The 23,245-nt window shown below is 29.3% G+C and overlaps 2 protein-coding genes across 2 annotated transcripts; one reads left to right on the top strand and one right to left on the bottom strand.

Annotated features, from left to right (window-relative positions):
- Positions 1 to 5: 5 nt before the first annotated feature.
- LOC136998767 (uncharacterized) lies at positions 6 to 19,495 on the bottom strand. The gene is made up of 6 exons (XM_067351949.1): positions 14,928 to 19,495; positions 14,079 to 14,352; positions 13,937 to 14,010; positions 12,989 to 13,156; positions 12,805 to 12,899; positions 6 to 2,085 (listed from the first exon to the last, which is right to left on the bottom strand). Exons 1-3 carry the CDS (start codon positions 14,941 to 14,943, stop codon positions 13,995 to 13,997), a joined length of 306 nt encoding a protein of 101 aa, XP_067208050.1. The 5' UTR covers positions 14,944 to 19,495; the 3' UTR covers positions 6 to 2,085; positions 12,805 to 12,899; positions 12,989 to 13,156; positions 13,937 to 13,994.
- A 2,237-nt stretch (positions 19,496 to 21,732) lies between these two features.
- On the top strand, positions 21,733 to 22,962 carry LOC136998972 (putative uncharacterized protein DDB_G0291608). The gene is made up of 3 exons (XM_067352361.1): positions 21,733 to 21,739; positions 22,439 to 22,660; positions 22,772 to 22,962. Exons 1-3 carry the CDS (start codon positions 21,733 to 21,735, stop codon positions 22,960 to 22,962), a joined length of 420 nt encoding a protein of 139 aa, XP_067208462.1.
- The last annotated feature ends 283 nt before the right edge of the window (positions 22,963 to 23,245 follow it).

Here is a 23,245-nt window from a genome sequence, read left to right as displayed (position 1 = left end):
TGTGTGTGTATACTAATATATATGTGTGTGTATATATATATATATTTATTTATTTATTTTTTATTAAAATATATATTGTTTTTTTTTAACAAATGTTTCTTTTTTATATAAAGATATTAAATCTTTATTAAATTTCTTTCAAAATTGCATTATTACTTTATAATTGTGTAAACATTGCTAACTAAATATAGCTAAAATAATTGTTTTAAATATTTAACTTTTTATCTTAAAAATTATATATCTTTACTATAAACATTTTTGATTTTGTCTGTTTTTTAATATACTGCATATTTTAAGAATATTTTTTACATTATTTTATTTTTAGGAGCTAATTTTTTACTTAAAAGATGAGAAAAGTTGCATATTACTTTAAAATTTTATTATAATATTATATATACAAGTTTCATACTTATATGTGTACAGATTATACATAACATCAACCAATAATTATTGTCTACGCTGTCTACCAATGTTACGCATGCGCGAAAGTTTAGTACATAGATTTTGGGGCTATGGCCGGTATTCATAGTCCGTTCTTATATTCAAGATCTTAAGTACAAACTTATATTCGCTCTCTTCGTCAGACACAATCTATGTGTGACGAAGAGAGCGAATATAAGTCCGTGCTCAGTGATGCGATCTTTCCCACAGCGGTCCCGGCTCGGCTGTGCTCGGCTGCCTCACACAACCTTACAGAAGCGCTACGTCACGTATCCGTGTGCACACGGATACGTGACGTAGCGCTTCTGTAAGGTTGTGTGAGGCAGCCGAGCACAGCCGAGCCGGGACCGCTGTGGGAAAGATCGCATCACTGTCCGTGCTTAAGACGATTTTGAATATAAAAACGGACTATGAATACCGCCCTATGTATTTAAAGCAAGTTAGCGATCTAGTTATAATATAGATATCTGTGGTTATTACATCGATGTAGTTACTTCGTCGTAAAATAGCGTTTACACGGCATCTAACATCGGTAGTTATAAAGCCTTGTGTCCACGATGCTAGAACTCAATCCGAGATCTCGGTCCGAGTCCTCGAACAATAATATTTATACTTGGCTGAATATAGTTAGCGTTGTAATCGAGTTACGATTCTTTACGATGATTTTCTGATCTATGTTATATTGCCAAGTTGGTTTATAGATATCATCAAGTGATGCACCGCTTGATTTCGAATCTTTTATTTTATTTAGATGGTCCAGATATTGTGATCTTAAATTATTAATTTCTTTTTTGCAATTTCAGTTGTTAGTGGTTGTCCTGTTAATTCTTTGTACTGATTACAGATTATCTGTAAAGCTTGATCTCGTTTCATACGATTATGATAATCAACACTTTTTGTAACATATAAACAAGAATGTTGTTGATATAACATTAATAAAATTTTAACATTTTCTTTATTATCCATTTTTTATTATAAAAGAAGTTTTTCTGAAAATCAATTTTATATATTATTATACTTTTCTTGAAAAATAATATGTATATATAGGTTATAATATATTTTTAATGTCTAATTTAATCTGCATTAAAACTAATAATAACTACTTATGTAAATCTTATTAATTATTAATCTTATTAATTTATTTTATTTAAGAATTATATTTCTCTTATTTTTTCAATTCTATAATTACTTACTAAAATATTATTTATATTGTTCACAGTATCTCGTATCACTATAAGTATCTTATATTTTGTCTTGACAGATAGTAAAAGAAACTAGTAAAATCTAATAACTCGCAATAACTCGTACCAAAAAATGGGACGCATCGCATTTTTTCGTTTGAGCTTCTTATTCGAGTTTTGCATCCAAATGCAGTGTGTACATGATCCGAGTTCTAGTAACTTTCCCTCAGTCCGAGATCTCGGACCGAGTTCTAGTATCGTGGACACAAGGCTTAACAGAGAGAAGACTGAGAGTGGACATGCCCGCATTTTTCGTGTTCTGTGGGCTAGCGCCTCTATGTGCACAAAACGTGCACATTGAACTACGTAGCCAATGTCCACAAATCCCGTAGGTAATGTCCACGATCTTTTGGGTCTCTTCCGTGCTATGTCCACGACTTTTTGGTTCCGATATGTGCTATATCTACAAAGTGTCGGTAATGCATACTTGTAAAACATGATTATGTATATCAATCAGATTTGAAATATAAATACACACGTATTGTAAATACATGTATTGTAGCATTTATTTTTGCATTTACAGTTTATTTAGCAAAATATCAGTTATTTTCAATAACCTGTGTAATTTGAAAATGTACATTTAAATTATTTTAATAAATTACTTCTATAATTTCGTGTGTGTGTGTGTGTGCGTGCGTGTGTGTAAATAAAGTATTGCATTTTTGTTAATATTTAAAAAGATGATAAACTTTTATAGATATTTTATACAGTAATGACCAATAACTTATTTTGAATATTAAAAGCCAGGGCTGGGCGTTTACACGTAAACTATAATAGATGTAAAAATACATATTAAACACGAATGCAAGCTAGACAGTAAAAATAATCTTTTTATTTATAATTTGAGAGGACTATAGTCATGAACCGCCGCAAGCAAGTGTGCACTGCACAAAGTTTCATTTAACAATTAAGTTTTAAAATCTAATTCTATATTCTTAACACTACACATACACAAAATTTTGTGTGCTTGTTCTGGAAGACTTTAATTTTTTCTAAAACAAATATTGTATATCAATTGAAAAAAACCGTGTCATAAAACTTGAAACTATATTGGTCGGATCGAATACTTGTTTATTTTTTAAAATATGACTACCCTAAAAATTGCTCTGTTTAAAAATTGTGTACTTACCAATCCTTTATAAATCAGATATTGTCAAAAATTATTTTAAAAATGTTATTTATAAAAGATTGATAAATAAAAATATGCAACAAAAATGAATGAAATAATGAGACAACAAAGGACTTTTTGAAATTTTTTAATTTTGAAATTCATAATTTACAGTTCAATATAACAGAATCGTAAAAAAAATTTGAAACATTGTGGTTTATAATTACAGAAAAGCAGGTCATAACAATTCTTTACACGATTTCACGTCACAAAATTATTCGCTCACGCTATGAACCGACTAAAACAAATGCAGTTTACTAACTTCGATGGGTATTTGTTTCTGATTGTTGCTTAAGATAGTCAGTATAACATAGAAAAGCATTCAGTAAGCATCGATTTTCATTTATAACTTCTCGTTTCAATAATTCATTATCATGGGCAGAAAAAGCAAAAAAACAAATCTTGAAGTTAGGAAATTAATTATTTTTTATTGAAAAAATAGTAAATCTTTAAGAGAAATTGGAAGTATTGTTCGTAAAAGTTATTTGACGGCGCGATACGTTATTAAACGATACGAAGAAGAAGGACGAATAGAAAATAAAACAGGCCGTGGTAGAAAGAAATTATTAAATTTCTCAGAAGAGCAAACGCTTTTCTATGTTATACTGACTATCTTAAGCAACAATCAGAAACAAATACCCATCGAAGTTAGTAAACTGCATTTGTTTTAGTCGGTTCATAGCGTGAGCGAATAATTTTGTGACGTGAAATCGTGTAAAGAATTGTTATGACCTGCTTTTCTGTAATTATAAACCACAATGTTTCAAATTTTTTTTACGATTCTGTTATATTGAACTGTAAATTATGAATTTCAAAATTAAAAAATTTCAAAAAGTCCTTTGTTGTCTCATTATTTCATTCATTTTTGTTGCATATTTTTATTTATCAATCTTTTATAAATAACATTTTTAAAATAATTTTTGACAATATCTGATTTATAAAGGATTGGTTAGGAAAGTTAAAGTTAGGAAAGTTAAAGAAAATCCGAAGATAAGTGCTCCCCGAATAAACTTACTTCTTCAAAATTTCTCTGAAAAAGAAGTTTCCCACGAAACAGTTCAAAGAGTACTACGGATAAAATTCGCAAACATTCTATTACAAGCAAAACTGAGTTGCAAAATAGATTACAAAAGAAATGGCAAAAAATAAACAGCAATTATTTGAAAAAAAATAGTAGGATCGATGCCAAAAGGACTTGCCGAAGCTATAAAACAAAAAGGATATCTCACTAAGTATAAATTTTATTAAAATAATGATTTCTACAAAATGAGCGAATAATTTTGTGACGTGGAAACGTGTAAAGAATTGTTATAACCTGTTTTTCTGTAATTATAAACCACAATGTTCCAAATTTTTTTACAATTCTGTTATATTGAACTGTAAATTATGTATTTCCAAATTAAAAAATTTCAAAAAGTCCTTTGTTGTCTCATTATTTCATTCATTTTTGTTGCATTCTCGACTGAGCGAATAATTTTGTGACTTACAGTATATATATATATCATCGACAGTCCTGAGAGAGATTATAGTTTTATAAAACAATCTCCTAACACAGTTCTCGGAATTTGTTGAACATTTCTGCCGATTTCCGCGGTATACGCCTTCTTTCTTCTCCACACTGCGCTCGCTGCAGCCGTTAGGGTCAACGCCGCCGAGCGTTAGGAGGCACTATTTAATTATGAGTGGATTCTTCTCCCTATTTATTAAAATTTTAAAAAATTTATTAAAAATAAATTTATTATTAAATTTATTAAGTGAAAATATTTCAATAGATTTCCACATCATCCATGAGGTACTAATGCTGACGCATTTTTATCTTCAGTGGAGCGGATCTACTGGAAAAACCACTTTTAAAAAAACGCGTCAGCATTAGTACCTCATGGGTGACGTGGAAATCTATTGAAATATTTTCACTTAATAAATTTAATAATAAATTTATTTTTAATAAATTTTAACAAATTTTTTAAAATTTTAATAAATTTTTAAAAATTTTAATAAATAGGGAGAAGAATCCACTCATAATTAAATAGTGCCGCTCCTAACGCTCGGCAGCGTTGACCCTAGCGGCTGCAGCAAGCGCGGTATAGAGACAAAAAAAGGGGTATACCGCGGAAATCGGCTGAAATGTTCAACAAATTCCGAGCACTGTCCTAGCAAAACAAGTAAGCAGCGAGCATCTCGGTAAAAATTGAGATAAATACGCTACGCTCATAGTCAGTGTGCAACGGAAAGTCTGTGTGTTACCGTGCAACTTCATTTCACATTTCTCATTTTGCAATATTATCGTTTTATAAAATATTGTTTTTATATTTTCTTTTATTTTTGTTTAATTGTTATTTAATTTGGGTGGAGTTCCGATTAGCGGAACCCTCCGATTTTTTTGAAACTCCACTATTTTATGTAGTTTGGCGCGCTGATTACGAATATGATAATGAAAATTGCCGACTAGGTCATTTTCAAGGTCAAAACAAGGTCAGAAAAAGTGAAAAAATATCACTTTTTTGAGATTATTTCGAGAAATATTAATGTAACAAAAAAATGTTTTAAATAAAAGTTATAGTTTTTGTAAAAATACATTATTTATGTCCTATGCATTTTTTGTGTAAAACTGATAATTTTTTAGAAAATTGACGTTAAAGATTAAAAACTTTGGTAAACAGGTAGGAGGGGTTTGGGGGGACGAAAAAAGGAGGGTTGAGGGGGGCAAAGCCCCCCCGAGGGGGCAGAAAGCGCAGGCGGGGAGGGGGGTGCAGGGGGGAGGGGCTCTGCCTCTCCCTCCGCCTATCACATGGCTAGTCACTATTATAGAAGTTTAAAATAACTTTCAAACACAATATGCTCTTCACCTTGCGTAGGGGTCTTGCTAATCTTTTCAGTATCTAATATTTTTAGTATATTGTAGACTCATTAGATTTTTAGCAAGGCAAAGATTTAATAAATATACATAAATTGTATACACACACACGCCGCTATATTCTTGAACGGCATGCGCATGCAAGCTAAGGCCTACCTGTTTACCAAAGTTTTTAATCTTTAACGTCAATTTTCTCGAAAATTATCAGTTTTACACAAAAAATGCATAGAACATAAATAATGTATTTTTACAAGAACTACAACTTTTATTTTAAACATTTGTTTGTTACGTCAATATTTATTGAAATAATGTTAAAAAAGTGATATTTTTTTAGTTTTTTAATGCTTTGACCTTGAAAATGACCTTGTCGGCGATTTTCATTATCATATTTGTAATCAACGTGCAAAAATACAAAAAATAGTGTAGTTTCAAAAAAATCGAAAGGTTCCGCTAATCGGAACTTTATCCTTTAATTTATATAGTTTTTTAGTTTTATATTTAAAAAGTTTATGAAACATATTTAACATTTATTAAATAAAGTATAATAAATGATCAGTGGACAATGGAAACAATTTATGATAAATGTGCTTATAAAAACTGTCGTAACGGACAATATACTACAGGTTCACATTTATTTAGATTTCCATCAAAGCAAGATGCAAGACAAAAATTATAGATACGCAACAGTGGTAAGTTTTGTTTATAAGTTATTTTTTAAAAGCATACTTTTGCATATTTTTGAAATCGTGTTTATAAAAATAAGAAATGTTTCTTTAAATGATATAAATATATCCAATGATAATGTGTTGATGTATACACATTTAACAGCAAAATTAAAGCATTACCCATTCTGCCCTCCAAATTTCAAGAGAATTTATAACTTCGTCAAAAGTAGGCATAATAAAATGTTCTGAGAAGCATTTTACAACTTGAAAGCTTTACTTTTGATCGGTATTTTAGTAAATGACTTACTGATTTTTTACAAAGCTACATTAAATACAAATAGAGATGCGTCAAATTTTAAAATTTTTTACTTTGAGAAGTTCCAATGCGTGATTTATAAATCGCATACAAATGCGGTTTACATTATTTGAAAGCATAAATCTTTACCTTTAATTTATTCGTTTGAACGTTGTGCAATTTTTTCAACAAATTAATCAATGTTAAAGTAAAAAAAATCATTTTTGCTTCAATATTAACACTTTCAAAAGCTATAAACCGCATTTGTGTGCAATTTTTAATTTATGTCATGGAACTTTGCAAAGTTCATACAAAAATTTTGAAATTTAACGCATTTTGCATTGTTTATTTGTATCCGTATAGTTTCGTAAAAAATCAGTAACTTGTTTAATAAAGTACCAATCTGAAAAGTAAAGATTTCAAATTTAAAATTTGAATATGGAATATTTCATTATGATCATTTTTGACAAAGTTACACTCTTTCGAAATTTGCCTGTTTTTAGAGAGCAGAATGAGTGATACTTTAATTTTGCTGTCGAATGTATAAGTAAAAGTAGCAATCTTAAATTTGTTTACAAAATGATTTAAAAATGATACTCTTAATTCGAGTTTTGATATCTTGTGGAGCAAAGTTATTTGATATTTGATTTTTAATAGGCTAAAGAACGTATTAAGAATTTATGGATAAAATAAATTAAGACTTTTGTTATTCTGATATTTTCCTGGTAATTATATATTGCCCAATAGAGAGGTGATCTCGGCATCTTTCGCGCATCAATATGTATTTTAGTGCTTGCTGAATATGTAAAGATTTCACAAAAAATTAAACTTTTTGATATAAAAAGTTTATAAAAAAAACATTAAAGAATAGTTAAATAAAGTACAATATAAGCGCGTGCGGATAAGATCAGCGGGATTTCGAGCCCAAGCACATCTCACGCACACACGAAACGCTGTACCTGTGTGACGCGCGCTCGGCTAAAAATAAGTTCAGTGGGTCGACCGAGCGTAACAGATAGATAAGCCGAGAGCACAAGCTTTTACATAAAGCATAACGCATAAGCATAAGGAAATTGATTGGTCTATATATAAGCATAAGCAAATGCATAAGGAAATGGACCAATCAATTTCCTTATGCTTATGCGTTATGCTTTATGCAAAAGTCTGTGCTCCGGCCAATAGAATTGACGGCCCGGATCAAAGAATTCGCCCAGCGCTTGAAATCCTGTAAAAGTATTGTCCAAATGTCTCAGAGCATGAAAATTTTGAAAGTCGCAACATTAATTTTCTTTAATATAGGCTTGTAGAGATTGACAAGACGGAACTTTTTTCTATTTGCAGTTTTTTTGTTCGATGCTTATTTTTAATAATAAAAATAAAAAACTGAAAAATTTTTATCTCCAAATTCAATAAGATTTTAAGATATAAATCGTCGTAATTTGGCCAAATTTTATTGAAATTGTTTGAAATTTGATATACGCATGCAGTATAGTCTAGCGATGCCTACAAAACAATAAAGAAGCTGAAAATCGCCTATTGTTTAATAATAATTAATTGCAAATTGAGGCCAATCGGTAACCACGTTTTTTTAGTTTCGCCGACAAAAAGTATCGAGGGAACTTGAAATTTGGAACAACTTCCAGTGATACATTTGTTCCTCACTACTGAAGGAAGATTTCTGGAAATTTTCAGATTGATTCATTGAAAATTTGCGGAAATATGCATTTTATAAGAAAACATGCGACACCGGCAATGATAGCTTTGTGAGCGCTGAGCATCATCAGGCAGCGTACTCGCCGTTCGGATTTCCAGGACTCGATTTTATAATGATTTTTTAATGGTTATACATTTGAACAATCGCTCACTTCTCACGAAATATCGAAATGATGAACTATTATTTATACGGTTTCTTAATTAAATACTTTTATTATTATTATTTCGAAATATTTCACATACACTCCAGAGACGCGGTTTTTAGGACGATAGTAATTTAACAAATAACAATAGTTAAAGTTGTAAAAAATTATTATAAAATCGAGTCCTGAAAAACCGAACGACGAGTACGCTGCCTGATGGTGCTCAGCGCTCACAAAGCTATCATTGCTGGCGTCGCATGTTTTCTTATAAAATGCATATTTCCGCAAATTTTCAATGAATCGATCTAAAAATTTCCAGAAATCTTCCTTCAGTGGTGAGGAACAAATGTATCACTGGAAGTTGTTCCAAATTTCAAGTTTCCTCGATACTTTTTGTCGGCGAAACTAAAAAAACATGGTTATCAATTGGCCTCAATTTGCAATTAATTATTATTAAACAATAGGCGATTTTCAGCTTCTTTATTGTTTTGTAGGCATCACTAGACTATACTGCATGCGTATACCAAATTTCAAACAATTTCAATAAAATTTGGCCAAATTACGACGATTTATATCTTAAAATCTTATTGAATTTAGAGATAAAAATTTTTCAGTTTTTTATTTTTATTATTAAAAATAAGCATCGAACAAAAAAACTGCAAAAAGAAAAAAGTTTCGTCTCGTCGTTCTCTACAAGTCTATATTTAAAAAAAATTAATTTTGCGACTTTCAAAATTTTCATGCTCTGAGACGTTTAGACAATACTTTTACACGATTTGAGCGCAGAGCGAGTTCTTTGATGCGCGCCCTCAATTATTATCTCATTTATTATTTGAAAATAAAATAATTATGTTTTGAAAGTACTTTCAAAATATTTACTATTTGTCAATCGTTTTTCATTACTTTATTTTAGGGAATATTAAATTAGAAAAATGGACTGTCAATTCATATCGTCGTGCTGGTCTGTGTGCAGATCATTTAATGCTAACTCATTTAAGGGAGAAGGCAAGAAAACATTAAAACGCGATGCTGTGCCAATTCGATTTAATGATTTGATAAATTTAGAAGAAAAATCTGAGGCAGCTATGGAAATAGAAGAGATGCAAAGAGCAAAAAAAGAATAAAACCAAATAAAAGAAATGGAAGAAGTAGAAAATACATATAATAACGCAATTGCAGGAACATCATTTAATATCAAACATAATGATAAAATAAATAATCAATTATTAGATCGATTCAAACAAACTTATCTTCCAGCAAAATTAAATTTTGACAAATCATTAGAAGAGGAAGGTATTACAGAATGGATGCATTTAGAACCTGTAAGATATGAAAACATTGATAAGTGTGATCTGTTAATGACAGAAAATTGTGAAGAAGAATATAATCCAGAAAAGATAATTAAAAGTTTAAAACGTGAAAATATTCGTTTGCGGCAGACTATAAAGCGTTTAAAATTGCGTTCACAACGTCGCAAAGAACCAAAAAAAAAAAAAAAAATAAATAAAAAAAAAATAAATAAAAAAAAAATACAAAATTTAATTAATGAACAAAATCTGCATCTCGTTGCAAAAGCAATGATTAATTTACAACACCATACTTCACATGCGGCATATACAGAGGAAGAAAAAACTCTTTCGAAACAGCTTTTTTATTATTCGGCATCTGCATTGCGTCGTTTACGAAAGGTAGGTTGCAATTTTCCTGCAGAACGAACTATTAGAAGATGGCACGAAGAATTTAATATAATGCCAGGATTTTGTGATGTTATATTCCGCAAATTGCAGGAAAAAATTTCAAAGTTGCCTGTAGAACAAAGAGTTTGTGCTTTAAAATGGGATGAAATGTATATAAAATCATATGAAGAATACTCATTTAGTCTGGATCAAATAGAAGGACTCGTTGATCTTGGGAAGGAAAAGTGAAAGGACAAAATGCGTATTTGTATTTTGTGTGGATAGTATAAATGCGCCTCATCCATGGCGTCAACCGCTAACATATTTTCTCCCAGGAAAATGTATAAAAGCGGAAGAAATAGTGATTTTAATGAAAGAATGCTTAGATAGATTGAGCAAAACGGGTGCTAATGTACGACTTATAACGTGCGATCAAGATCCATCTAATCAAAGCGTTTATGCTCAACTTGGTGTGCACTCAGATAAGACATATTTTATACATAATGAAAAAAAATATTACGCATCATTTGATTTTCCACATTTGGTAAAAAGATTGGCAAGCTTGTTAAAAAAACAAATATTTGTATTGCGATGGAAAAATAATAGCATCATATCCCGATTATGAAATAACATGGTCTATTGATTAAGTATGTACTGATTCTCCATATGTGAGAACAATGTACTAAAATTTTCATACACTTTAAGTATCTCGAACCAGAAATCGGTGTACAAAGTTAACTGTCTCACGTAGACTAATAAATTAATTTCTTTAAGAAAAATTAAAATTCCGCACTAACATCCCGCGACGGCTCTCAATGCTCTTCTATTATATTATGTGATAGCTATCATTTGAGCCTTTCCTTTATATATGTTAGATTGTTAATTGAAAATGTATATCTTTGTTCATTTTACATTATGTCGTAATTTTTCGTAAATTGTACTCTAAAATTCAAGATTACAATTTGCACACTTTCTTGCGACGGTTCATAACTATAGTCTTCTCAAATTATAGATGAAAAGATTGTTTTTACTGTTTAGCTTGCATTCGTGTTTAATATGCGAGTATTTTTGCATCTATTATAGTTTACGTATAAACCCAGATAGCACAAGACATTCTCTGAACGTTCTATTTATATTCTAAATATATTCTGAAAAGGAATATTTCTATTGAATGTTCTACGCACATTAATAGAACGTTCCAGTTATGACTAATAAAGAACATTCCCAAAGATTGTTCTATGAATGTTTTATGAATATGCAGGTTTTGAATGTTCTCTATGATACATACTCTGGTGATATCTTTTCAGATCATTCACAGAACATGCTCAATATACCGCACAGTACTTATGAATGTTCACTGGATATTCTCTGAATGTTACTTGAATGTTCGCTGAATATTCATTAAATATCCACCGAATATTCTTTGTACATTCATATTGTACATTTTTGTGCATACGCATTTTCTGTTTTTTATTGATTAAGACTAACCTAAAAAATTCATTACATCATTGAAATATTTAGTTCGTTACCGCCTCTATAAAAAAATTACATCATTAAAGAAAGCATAAAAAAATTAAATAAGTTATTAAAACATACGATGAAACGCAAGCGTTCAAATACGACTTTCTACAGAAAAGTAGCACAAGGCACACAAATGTGTTTGGAAGTTTTAAGGGAAAATGTGAGTGATACTTTGGAAAACGTTCAAGCACAGATTTTTCCATATAACGGAGAATTATCTGACACTTCTGATAATGAAATGCCAAAACCACCAGATGAGGTACGTATAAATATTACAAATTGTAATACAGATGAAGTTCCAGAAGAAATTAATACCAATGATGAGATCAATGTCCCAATACCTATCAATAACGATGAAGATGTTCACTTAAATGAAAATAATGATATTCCAGTAGAATTTTCATATAAATTACGTTCGTGGGCACATAAATATAACATAACGCATGTAGCTATGGGAGATCTTTTAAAAATGCTTAAAACATTACCGTATCTAGAGCACTCAAACTTACCGAATGATCCAAGAACATTTTTTAATACTCCTCGTCACATTATTCTTAAGAATATGGAATCAGGAACATATTCCTATTTGGGATTAGAAAGTGCACTTCAAAAATTAAGTGCTTCAATTGGCGATGTTTTAGAAAAGATTGAGCTATTAGTAAATATTGACGGTCTACCATTAAGTAAAAGCTCACGAAGTCACGTTTATCCCATTCTCTGTTCATTGGCAGATTATCCAAAAAACATATTCATGATTGCTATTTATCATGGTTATGAGAAGATTAAGAATTACAATGCTTTCTTGAAAGACTTCACAACCCTGCTTAAAAAGATGGATAGAAATGGAAAGGATTAAATGCCTATACATTTGAATCCTGATTTCGATCCGGATTTATCCTTTCCATTTCTATCCATCTTTTTCAACTAAAATCAGGATTCAAATGTATAGGCATTTAATCCTTTCCATTTCTATTCACCTTTTTCAACTGAAACCAGGATTCAAATGTATAAGCATTTAATCCTTTCCATTTTTATATATGCTCATAACAGTAACAAACTACGTATCATTTTTCATAAATTGCTTTACCTTTTCATCGTCGATTTTTCCTAGCACGTCGGCGCATTCTTTTCCTGCGGATTTCGCTGTGCTTTTTATTTCAGCATTTAAATCGGAAATTGAAGCTATTTTGAGAAACAAAACAAGGAATCATGTCAAATGTTAGTAATTGTAAATAGAATACAATAAATTTGTATATAAAAGTATAACTTACTTTGTGCGGCTGCGAACTGATTAATAACGGTTTTTTGCAATTCTAAATTCAACTTCTAAATTCAGGAGAACAATTCCTTTTTTTCTGCCTGCTCGCTCTCCAGCAACTTTTCGACTTGCAAAAGACGTTTTGCAAATAATCAATTTTTTGATCTTTTTCCATTAACATCTGAAAATGATTGCAATAAATGTATTAATATTAAACACTGTAAAACGTATAAAATATTATATTGAATAGTATATTAAATATAAAACATTATTTATATATTGATTTCTATACAAAAGGGTGTCCAGCTATAATCCAACATTTTGAAATTCAAAGCATAAAAACATATAAAAGCTGGAACAATATTTTTACAAACTTACAATTGTTATATTAATAATACATTTAAAAAGTAAAGAAAATTGTCCAAAAAACGGAAAAATGTTACAAAAAACAAAGAATTTGTTAAAACACATGAAACTGTTGAACAACTTTAAAAAGATTTCGATCGTAAAAATTTTGTGTACAACATCGGCAAGTCGTCTAAAAAATGGAAAAATTTAAAATTAAAAGTTTAAAAAACGCATAATACTTTTAAAAACATTTTAAATGTTTAAAAAATTGTATTTTGGCAATTGAGAAGTATTTTAAGAATGAAAAAGTAGTTTATAAATCAGGAAATTATCTGACAATGCATAACATTTCGGTAAACATTGTAAAACAATTTTGAACAGTTTCACGCGCTTTAAACAAGTTCTCCGATTTGTTATTAACAATTTCACGATTTTTTGACTATTTTTTGAACTATTAGACTATTTTATACTATTTACATAACAATTTAACATTTCATAAAGACATATTTCAATTATTACATGCTTTTCTCCTTTTCCGATTCATATCAAATTCGTATGCAAAGTTGTTGTATCTACTTGGAAAGAATTTCAAATGTACGTATTTGTAATTTACCTTGTCTGCATCTTTGGAAGGCCCTTTTTTTCATCTGGTGTTTTTTCAAGTGTTACGTTCATCCTTTTAGGTAACTGAAAAAATGTTATAAGCATTATTTCACAATTACAAGTTTCTTCTACATATGAGCAGTGGTATTTACCGGTTCTCGTTGCATCTCGTCTCAACAGATGCTGATACATTAATACGATTTAAATTTTGTTCTTTCAGTACTGATGCAGCTTCGGAAGCAATTAATTTTTTCCTCAATATGTTCGTCATATTTTTTTGACGTTCCTGTTCGCTTTTTTTATTTGTCGGCTGCTGAACATTAGTATTATCGCTGTCGACATCAGTCGTAGTATCAGTCATAAGATGCTTCGGAATATTTATTCTTCTTTCTTTCAGTATTCGTTCTGTAGCTTTCTCTTGCGTGTCTACACATTTAATATTTGTTAATGTACAAAAATAAATATTTTTTATTATAATTTATTATTAATTTTTTGTTGTCAATAACGTATAGTATACGACTATGGGCCTAAGCAGAATGGCTGTCTTGTAAGATTCCAGACATAAGACAGTATTGTGCATTACTTTAAAACACGTGACGCACAATACTGTCTTATGTCTGAAGTCTTATAAAACAGCTCTGGCCTATTTGTCGTCGTGACAAAAAAAACAATACAAAGCATGTGAAGTACATATATAAAACACAATACATTCCAATCGGCACAAAAATCAAATAGTTCTTATATATAGTTTATATAAATAGAAAAAGCTTCTGTTAAATTAAAAGTACTTCAAGAGTTTTGTAAAAAATATTTTTTATTTATGTGCCGAGACTGATAAATATTGTATATAAATTCAGAAAAGAAACATTCAAAATCGATTACAAATATATTATTGACATATTAATATATATATATATATATATATATATAATATTTATATAGAAAAAAATATAAAACTATCTGACAATCTGTGTAATATAGAAATTAATATTATTACTCACTTTCCACAAAGTGCATCCTTGCTGTACATATCCCGCTTATGTTTCCATTGCAATACTCTTTGTATTTTTTCTTTTTGTCAACATCTCCGCTAAAATTTTTTATGGATGCTGTCTGGATTATTTGCGTTGCACTGTGATGCGAACACGTGTTTAAATATCAAGAGACACGGTAGTGTCTCGCGCCAAGTTCACGCGTAGCGCAAGACCGACCGTGTATCTTTACGCGAGCCCGAAAGTTGAGACGAGCCGAGATTATCGGATCTCGATAACGGCTGAGCCGATTGAGTTGGCAATAGGCTCAATCGATAGCGCATACCCAAATTACATAAGAAAAGTCTGCTTGTTTTTGCTCTGTGTGCTTTATAAAAATAAATATATGCATTTAAAGTCGAGAAATCTAGAAAATCATCTCGCTAGGATGTCGCGTTGAGATGTATGTCGCTCGTGTCTTATTGGTCAGCGTCATCAACATTTTCTAACATGGCGGCGCTCAGACCTGTCAGCTCGCAGTTTTGATGTATATATTAATTACATTTATATATTAGTATCGGACGTAAAATGTATATATAACGTGTTGTGGAGACGAATAAAGATAGTGTATATCAAAAATAATAGTATTCTTCATAAAAAAAATTTTTTTCGATCTTAAAATGCAGAAGTGTACACTCTCAGTATTCTGTAGTTAGATAATTAGTGGACAGAAAGTGTACTTTGTGCAGATGGTGGAATCTGCAAGTTTCTGACGTTAGGTGCGCTGATGGCGCTGAGAAGCCGCGCGGCGCGCGCTTACGTTTGTTTGGCATTTACATAACCTTTCAGTTCAGAAAGTGTTAAAATAAAAAAAAAGTAATTATAGTGAATTCGGTCTAACAAATTTGGCCATTTGCACTATGCATACTTAAGAGTACTTATCCAGAGCAGTGTAGTGCGAGTGACTAAATTTGTTAGAAATTCGTATTAAGTGAAATAAGTGTATAAATGTATATATATATATGTGTTGATTTTACACAGAGTTTTTGGTTATTGAGGTGTGATTTTATAAAGAAACAACAGAGAATGTTCGCGTTTAATATATATATTAGACAATACTAATGTGCTTTTTGTCAGATCCTAAATTAGTTTCAACATTTATTAATTTCCAGTCAATTTTAATTTTTGCGCATACTTCGCTTGGTGTAACACGAAAATTTTTGTGCAATACTTCGCTTGGTGTAATATAAAAATGTTTGGTTATTATCATTACTATCAGATTAATGTTTTTCATAAAATTAATACAATAATTGATAATAATTATTAATAATAAACACAAACTCGACAAGAAATCTTGTAATACATAAATTAAAATTGACTGGTTAATATAATAATTGAAAATGTAATAATACGCAAATTTTAATTATAATATTAATAAACACAAACTCGACAAGAAAGCTTGTAATACACAAATAAAATTTGACTGGTTAATATAAAAATATTAAAAAATGTAATAATACGCAATATTTAATTGTAATAATTATTAGTTACGGATATTCCGCTTTTGCTTATTCCGCCACGACTTAATTATTGACTGCAAATGATAAATATTGTTAGAACTAATTTAGTATACATAGAACAGAAATATTAAACTTTGATTATTTATTTTAAACAAATCATGCACTAAAGTTTTGAATCATGTGCTTTTTTGACAGAATATATGGTACAACAATTAAATACAATCATAACATTTATCACTGTCTTATGTGACAATTGTTTAGAGACTTTAGTGTATGATTTGTCTAAAATAAGTAAAATTAAATATATAAAATAAATAAAATTAAATATATAAAAATAAATAAAATTAAATATTCAAAGTTTAATATTTCTGTTCTATGTATACTAAATTAGTTCTAACAATATTTATCATTTTCAGTCAATTTTATTTTGTGTATTGCAAGATTTCTTGTCGAGTTTATGTGTATAATTTTTTTGTCTATGGATAAATAAAATTCACAATAATATATCTGAAATATGATTTAAACATTCTCTTACACTTAATTCTCTATCCACATTGTGATGGAACTACAAAAGGCGATTTATGCTATATTTTTTTTAATTATTATAAAATTGACTGGAAATTATTAATATTGTTAAAACTAATTTTGGATACTCAGAACAGAAATATTAAACTTTCAGCTATTTAATTTTATTTATTTTAGACAAATCATACACTAATATCTCGAAACATGTACTTTTTTTGAAGAAGATGTAGAAAGCATGGTAAAATTGAAAAAATTTATATTTATACAATTATATCAATTATACAATTATACCAATTATTATTATGCCTTATGTGACAATTGTTTTGAGACTTTAGTGTATGATTTGTCTAATAAATAAACTTAAATAGCTCAAAGTTTAATATTTCTGTTCTGATTTATAGTCAAAATTATATTTTTTTTTAAATATAGCATAAGTCACCTTCTGTAGTTAACGCTATGGTTGACAACAAAATTATTTTCACGTCACAGTGTGGGCAGAGAATTAAGAAAATTTTTTCACATTACAGTGTGGGCAGAGAATTAAGAAAATGTTCAGATCGTATTTTAGGTATATTATTGAATATTTATCCATACAAAATATTTATCATAGTAAATAAGAAATCCATAGAAAATAAGAAACATTATAATAAACACAAATTATTAAACTGGAATTATATAAAATTGACTGGAAATAAATATTGTTGAAACTAATTTAGGATACTCAGAACAGAAATATTAAACTTTGAGCTATTTAATTTTATTTATTTTAGACAAATTATACACTAATGTCTTGAAACATGTACTTTTTTTGACAGAATGTGTGGTAAAATTGAACAAATTTATACAATTATACCAATTATTATTATGCCTTATGTGACAACTGTTTTGAGACTTTACTGTATGATTTGTCTAATAAAATGAAATTAAATAGCTCAAAATTTAATATTTCTGTTCTGAGTATCCTAAATTAGTTTCAATTTATAGTCAAAATTATAACAAAAAAAGTGATATCTATCAAAAAATTACCTTTTTAAAAAAAAGGTAAAAAAAAGGTAAAAAAAAGGCGCCAAGTACACGTTCTTGTCACAACCAAAACAAGTTATATTTTATTGCTTTTGTTGCTTTATCTGTCCAAAAAATTGTCGTACATATTTAGAACCTTTCCAAAAAACCTGTCGTATATATCTAACCAAAACAAAAATTATATTTTATTGCTTTATCTATCAAAAAAATTGTACATATTTAGAACCTTTCCAAAAAACCTGTCGTATATATCTAATAATTAAGTGGGACTAAAGAACTATGAAAAAAGTTGTTAACTATTTCTATAAAACTCTTCTATAAAACTCTTGTACATAAAGCTGTCGTATATATTAACCAAAAAAATTGTACTTTTAAAAAAAGTTGTATATACCAAATAAAACTTTGCTATATATTCTGCCTATAAAAGAGGTGATATCAGAAAATGACGCCAAGTTTAAATATACTTTTAAAAAAAGTTGTATATACCAAATAAAATTTCGCTATATATTCTGCCTATAAAAGAGGTGATATCAGAAAATGATGCCAAGTTTAAATAAAAAACCTTTCCAAAAAAGTTGTATGTATATATTATTCTATAAAACTCTTCTATAAAACTCTTGTACATAAAGCTGTCGTATATATATAAAAAACAAAAAATTAAAATAAAAAAATATAAAAAATTTAATCAAAATAAAAAAATATTTATTATAAAACGCAAAAAAACTTGGCACTGCTACACCACAAAGTATTATAAAGCAATGAAATTAACATGTAGTTTAGTGTAGCAGCGCCAAGTTTTTTTGCGTTTTATAATAAATATTTTTTTATTTTGATTAAATTTTTTATATTTTTTTATTTTAATTTTTTGTTTTTTATATATATACGACAGCTTTATGTACAAGAGTTTTATAGAAGAGTTTTATAGAATAATATATACATACAACTTTTTTGGAAAGGTTTTTTATTTAAACTTGGCATCATTTTCTGATATCACCTCTTTTATAAGCAGAATATATAGCGAAATTTTATTTGGTATATACAACTTTTTTTAAAAGTATATTTAAACTTGGCGTCATTTTCTGATATCACCTCTTTTATAGGCAGAATATATAGCGAAGTTTTATTTGGTATATACAACTTTTTTTAAAAGTACAATTTTTTTGGTTAATATATACGACAGCTTTATGTACAAGAGTTTTATAGAAGAATTTTATAGAAATAGTTAACAACTTTTTTCATAGTTCTTTAGTCCTACTTGGTTATTAGATATATACGACAGGTTTTTTGGAAAGGTTTTAAATATGTACGACAATTTTTTTGATAGATAAAGCAATAAAATATAATTTTTGTTTTGGTTAGATATATACGACAGGTTTTTTGGAAAGGTTCTAAATATGTACGACAATTTTTTGGACAGATAAAGCAATAAAAGCAATAAAATATAACTTGTTTTGGTTGTGACAAGAACGTGTACTTGGCGCCTTTTTTTTACCTTTTTTTTAAAAAGGTAATTTTTTGATAGATATTACTTTTTTTTGTTATAATGTGACACACGCGAATTTATTCATTACGCGATGTTCTCTGGGAGACTCGTCGGCGGTCGGTGATAATAATATATAGTGATCAAACAAAGCAGCATTCATTTAACTCGCGAATTCGCGGATATATCCTCTCATGGACGATAAGCGAATGAGTATGACGATAACACTATTGTATACTGATGACGACTGACGACAGTGATGGCCCGAAACAAATGCTCGAGCGCTTGAGACCGAGTTTCCAGAGTCTACTTTCTTTTGTCTTCTTAATAACACATGCGCCCGGCCATTCCGCCGCGGGCCACTACTCTTCCCATCTCTCCATTGTCACCGTGAGCGCCGCGAGCAATGCTGCCAGAAACGAGCGGCGGCATCACACTAATACAACCGAGAACCGATGACGTCACCCTATCCGTGTGAGCTCGACCCGGTCGACCAATGGAAGAGAACGCCGTCTCCCTTTCACCGAGCCGACGCAACAGACGATAAATGCTAAGTAAGTGTTTCTAAGGCATGTGGCTGGAATATGAAAAATCCCGTGTTCGAGATTTGCTTCTCGCAACTTTCTTTTCTTTTTTCCGCATTTGTTTCTAACAGTGTAAATTATCAAATAATCTTTTTTTTGCTTAAAAAATAATAGTTTATATTTATTAATAATATTCGCATATGTTAAAACTAACAATTTTTGAAATAATTCAGATTTGCTATTGTCAATAGAAAAATGAAGTTATTTTGCAATATTGCAACAAAGTGTAAATTTAACATATACTATGTTCTTGCCACTCGCCTTATTCGTTTAGCCATGCTTGCTTTGGCATTTATGTCTATCGACTCGAAAGATTTTACATACCTGTAAAATTTTTAATTATTTCCCAACTTACAATTAGTCACTCGCGTCCTGATATTTTTTCTCCCGTTCAATAATTTTCTATTCGTACATTCGGAGAATCCGAATAGTGAGATCAATAATGTACTTAATTTTCGTACACTCTAGTATCTCAATCTGAGATCGGTGTACATTTTAACGTGTCAAATGTAGACGAATTATTTCTATATAAAAGATAATTAAAATTTTCACACCAACAATCTATGATATATGCTCCATATGCCATATTATATATATATATATTTTATTCCATTTTTAATTATTTATTTTAAACTACTGCATATTAGCAAAAGTTACTGTACTATGGAGATGAGTGGAGGAGACGGTAACATATATTATAAATGCAGTCAGATTTATTGTACTCTTGTTAAAATATTGTAAAAATAATGTATTATTAGTAATTATAATAGTATTTATTAGTAATTATAATAGTATTATTAATAGTGGTCTTCCGCACCACCTTCGAGGTTCCACTAACGGCGCGTTAGGTTTTTTTAGTGGACCTTCGCCAGGAGCCCTATTATACCACATTTCATTAATCTTTCTATATATTTCTTTTATACATATGTGATGTCATTTGCAGACATGTTAGTAATATTTTATTTATCTATAAATATGTGACTGAAAGCCGAACTTCGAGTATGCTGCCTGATGGTGCTCAGCGCTCACGGACCTATCATCGACGGTGTCGCATGTTTTCTTATAAAATGCATATTTCCGCAAATTTGCAATGAATCGATCTGAAAATTTTCAGAAATCTTCCTTCAATAGTGAGGAACAAATGTCTCACTGGAAGTTGTTTCAAATTTCAAGTTCCCTCGATACTTTTTGTCGGCGAAACTAAAGAAACGTGGTTACCAATTGGCCTCAATTTGCAATTAATTATTATTAAACAATAGGCGATTTTCAGCTCTTTATTGTTTTGTAGGCATCACTAGACTATACTGCATGCGTATACCAAATTTTAAACAATTTCAACAAAATTTGGCAAAATTACGACGATTTATATCTTAAAATCTTATTGAATTTGGGAATAAAAATTTTTCAGTTTTTTATTTTTATTATTAAAAATAAGCATCGAACAAAAAAACTGCAAATAGAAAAAAGTTTCGTCTCGTCATTCTCTACAAGCCTATGTTTAAGAAAAATTAATTTTGCGACTTTCTAATTTTGAGACGTTTAGACGATATTTTTACACGATTTCGAGCGCAGAGCGATTTCGTTGATCCGCGTCCTCAATTGTGTTTATAAGTCGCGTACAAACAGAGATCAGACTAGTTCCTTCGGTTCCTTATCAGTTAATACACTTGACGGAAAAGTCAATTTGAAGAATATTGCGAAATATGGATCGTAAGTAGAAAATTAAATTATTATTAAAATCATCATAAGAGATATAAATTATTATTATTTATTAATTAAAAATAAAATTTTTAATTAAATAATATGAAAAACGGCATAAGAGTGATGACTAGATTGATTATGACTAGAATTATGTGTTAAGAATTAGGAATAATTAATACATTTCGTTATCTTATTTCAAATAAAATAATTCCAATTTGATTTTCCTAATATTTAATATTTATTCCTATTCCTAATATTTTCTCTATTTTACATAGAGAATCTTTATTATAATATAACGTTACTCCAATAATCGCTAATCTCAATCTATTGTTTCTATGTTGCAAGTTTCTCAAGTAGCATAGCTTTTTAAAAAAATTTACATTAAATCTTGCTTAAAGATTAAAATTTTTAATTTTATGTATTTTGAATATTAAAATTGCTGATTCTTTTAATTTTATGTATATTGAGAATGGTCGAATAGTCAACTGTTTATATTCTTAAAGACAATTTTGTAAATATAAGAAAGGTTAACACATATTATTTAGCTGTAGCTCATAATTCTTCTACCGTTTTTCATGTTATTTATTTTGTTAGCAAAATGTTTAATCTTTAGTTTCTTTCTCCTCTCTTATACATATATAACAGTTTTTATTTTTTTAAACTCATAAATGTATTACTAATTTAATAAATATATATTAATTTTTGCAGAGGACATGACACAAAGAGTGGAAAGTATGACGCTGGAGGAGAAAGATGCTGCTGTACAACAGTTGATGCAACAAATGTTGCATCAACAAGAAAAATTGGTACAAATGCAGCAGCAGCTGCATTTGTTAATAAGTAGTGGTGCAACAACGCAGCAGCAGCAGCAGCAAAATACAAACACAGAAAATATCCAAGAGCAGCAGCAGCCAGAGGAACAAACAAGAGGTACATTATTTTTTTTTTTTATTTTTTGTAACTAAATGATTAATTTATATGCATGATTGTTTTATTTAATATAGTACTTATCTGTAAATGTGCTTATTTTTTAGAAAAAAGGAGAGGAGGCGGAAAGTCTCGCGCTCGCTGGTATCACCAGCGAGGTGGAAGAAGTGAATGGGGTGGCAGAGGTGGATGGGGAGGCAGAGGTGGATGGGGAGGCAGAGGTAGATGGAGCGGCAGAGGTGGATGGGGTGGCAGAGGTGGGTGGGGACCGAGTGGTGGCCAGGGCGGAAGAGGCCATATCATAATAAAAAAATATTATATAAATTAAAAAAATATTAGATAAATATAAAAATAATTTTATATATTAATTTCATATTAATATTAATTTTATTTTTTTAACAAACTTTTATTTTTTAAAATTTTTTTTGTATTTTTTATTTATATTTTTATTATTTTTGACGATATTTTTATTATTTTTTATATTTTTATTTATATTTTCATTTTATATTTTTTTTATTGATTTATTATTATTATTAATAATATGTTTTTTAATCTAATTTATGTGATAACATTATAATAAATATATAT

Source organism: Linepithema humile, chromosome 3 (assembly GCF_040581485.1).
Source record: "Linepithema humile isolate Giens D197 chromosome 3, Lhum_UNIL_v1.0, whole genome shotgun sequence".
Classification (NCBI taxonomy): Eukaryota; Metazoa; Arthropoda; class Insecta; order Hymenoptera; family Formicidae; genus Linepithema; species Linepithema humile.
Note: the sequence above shows the minus strand (reverse complement) of the source record. Positions and strands in the feature narration are given on the sequence as shown.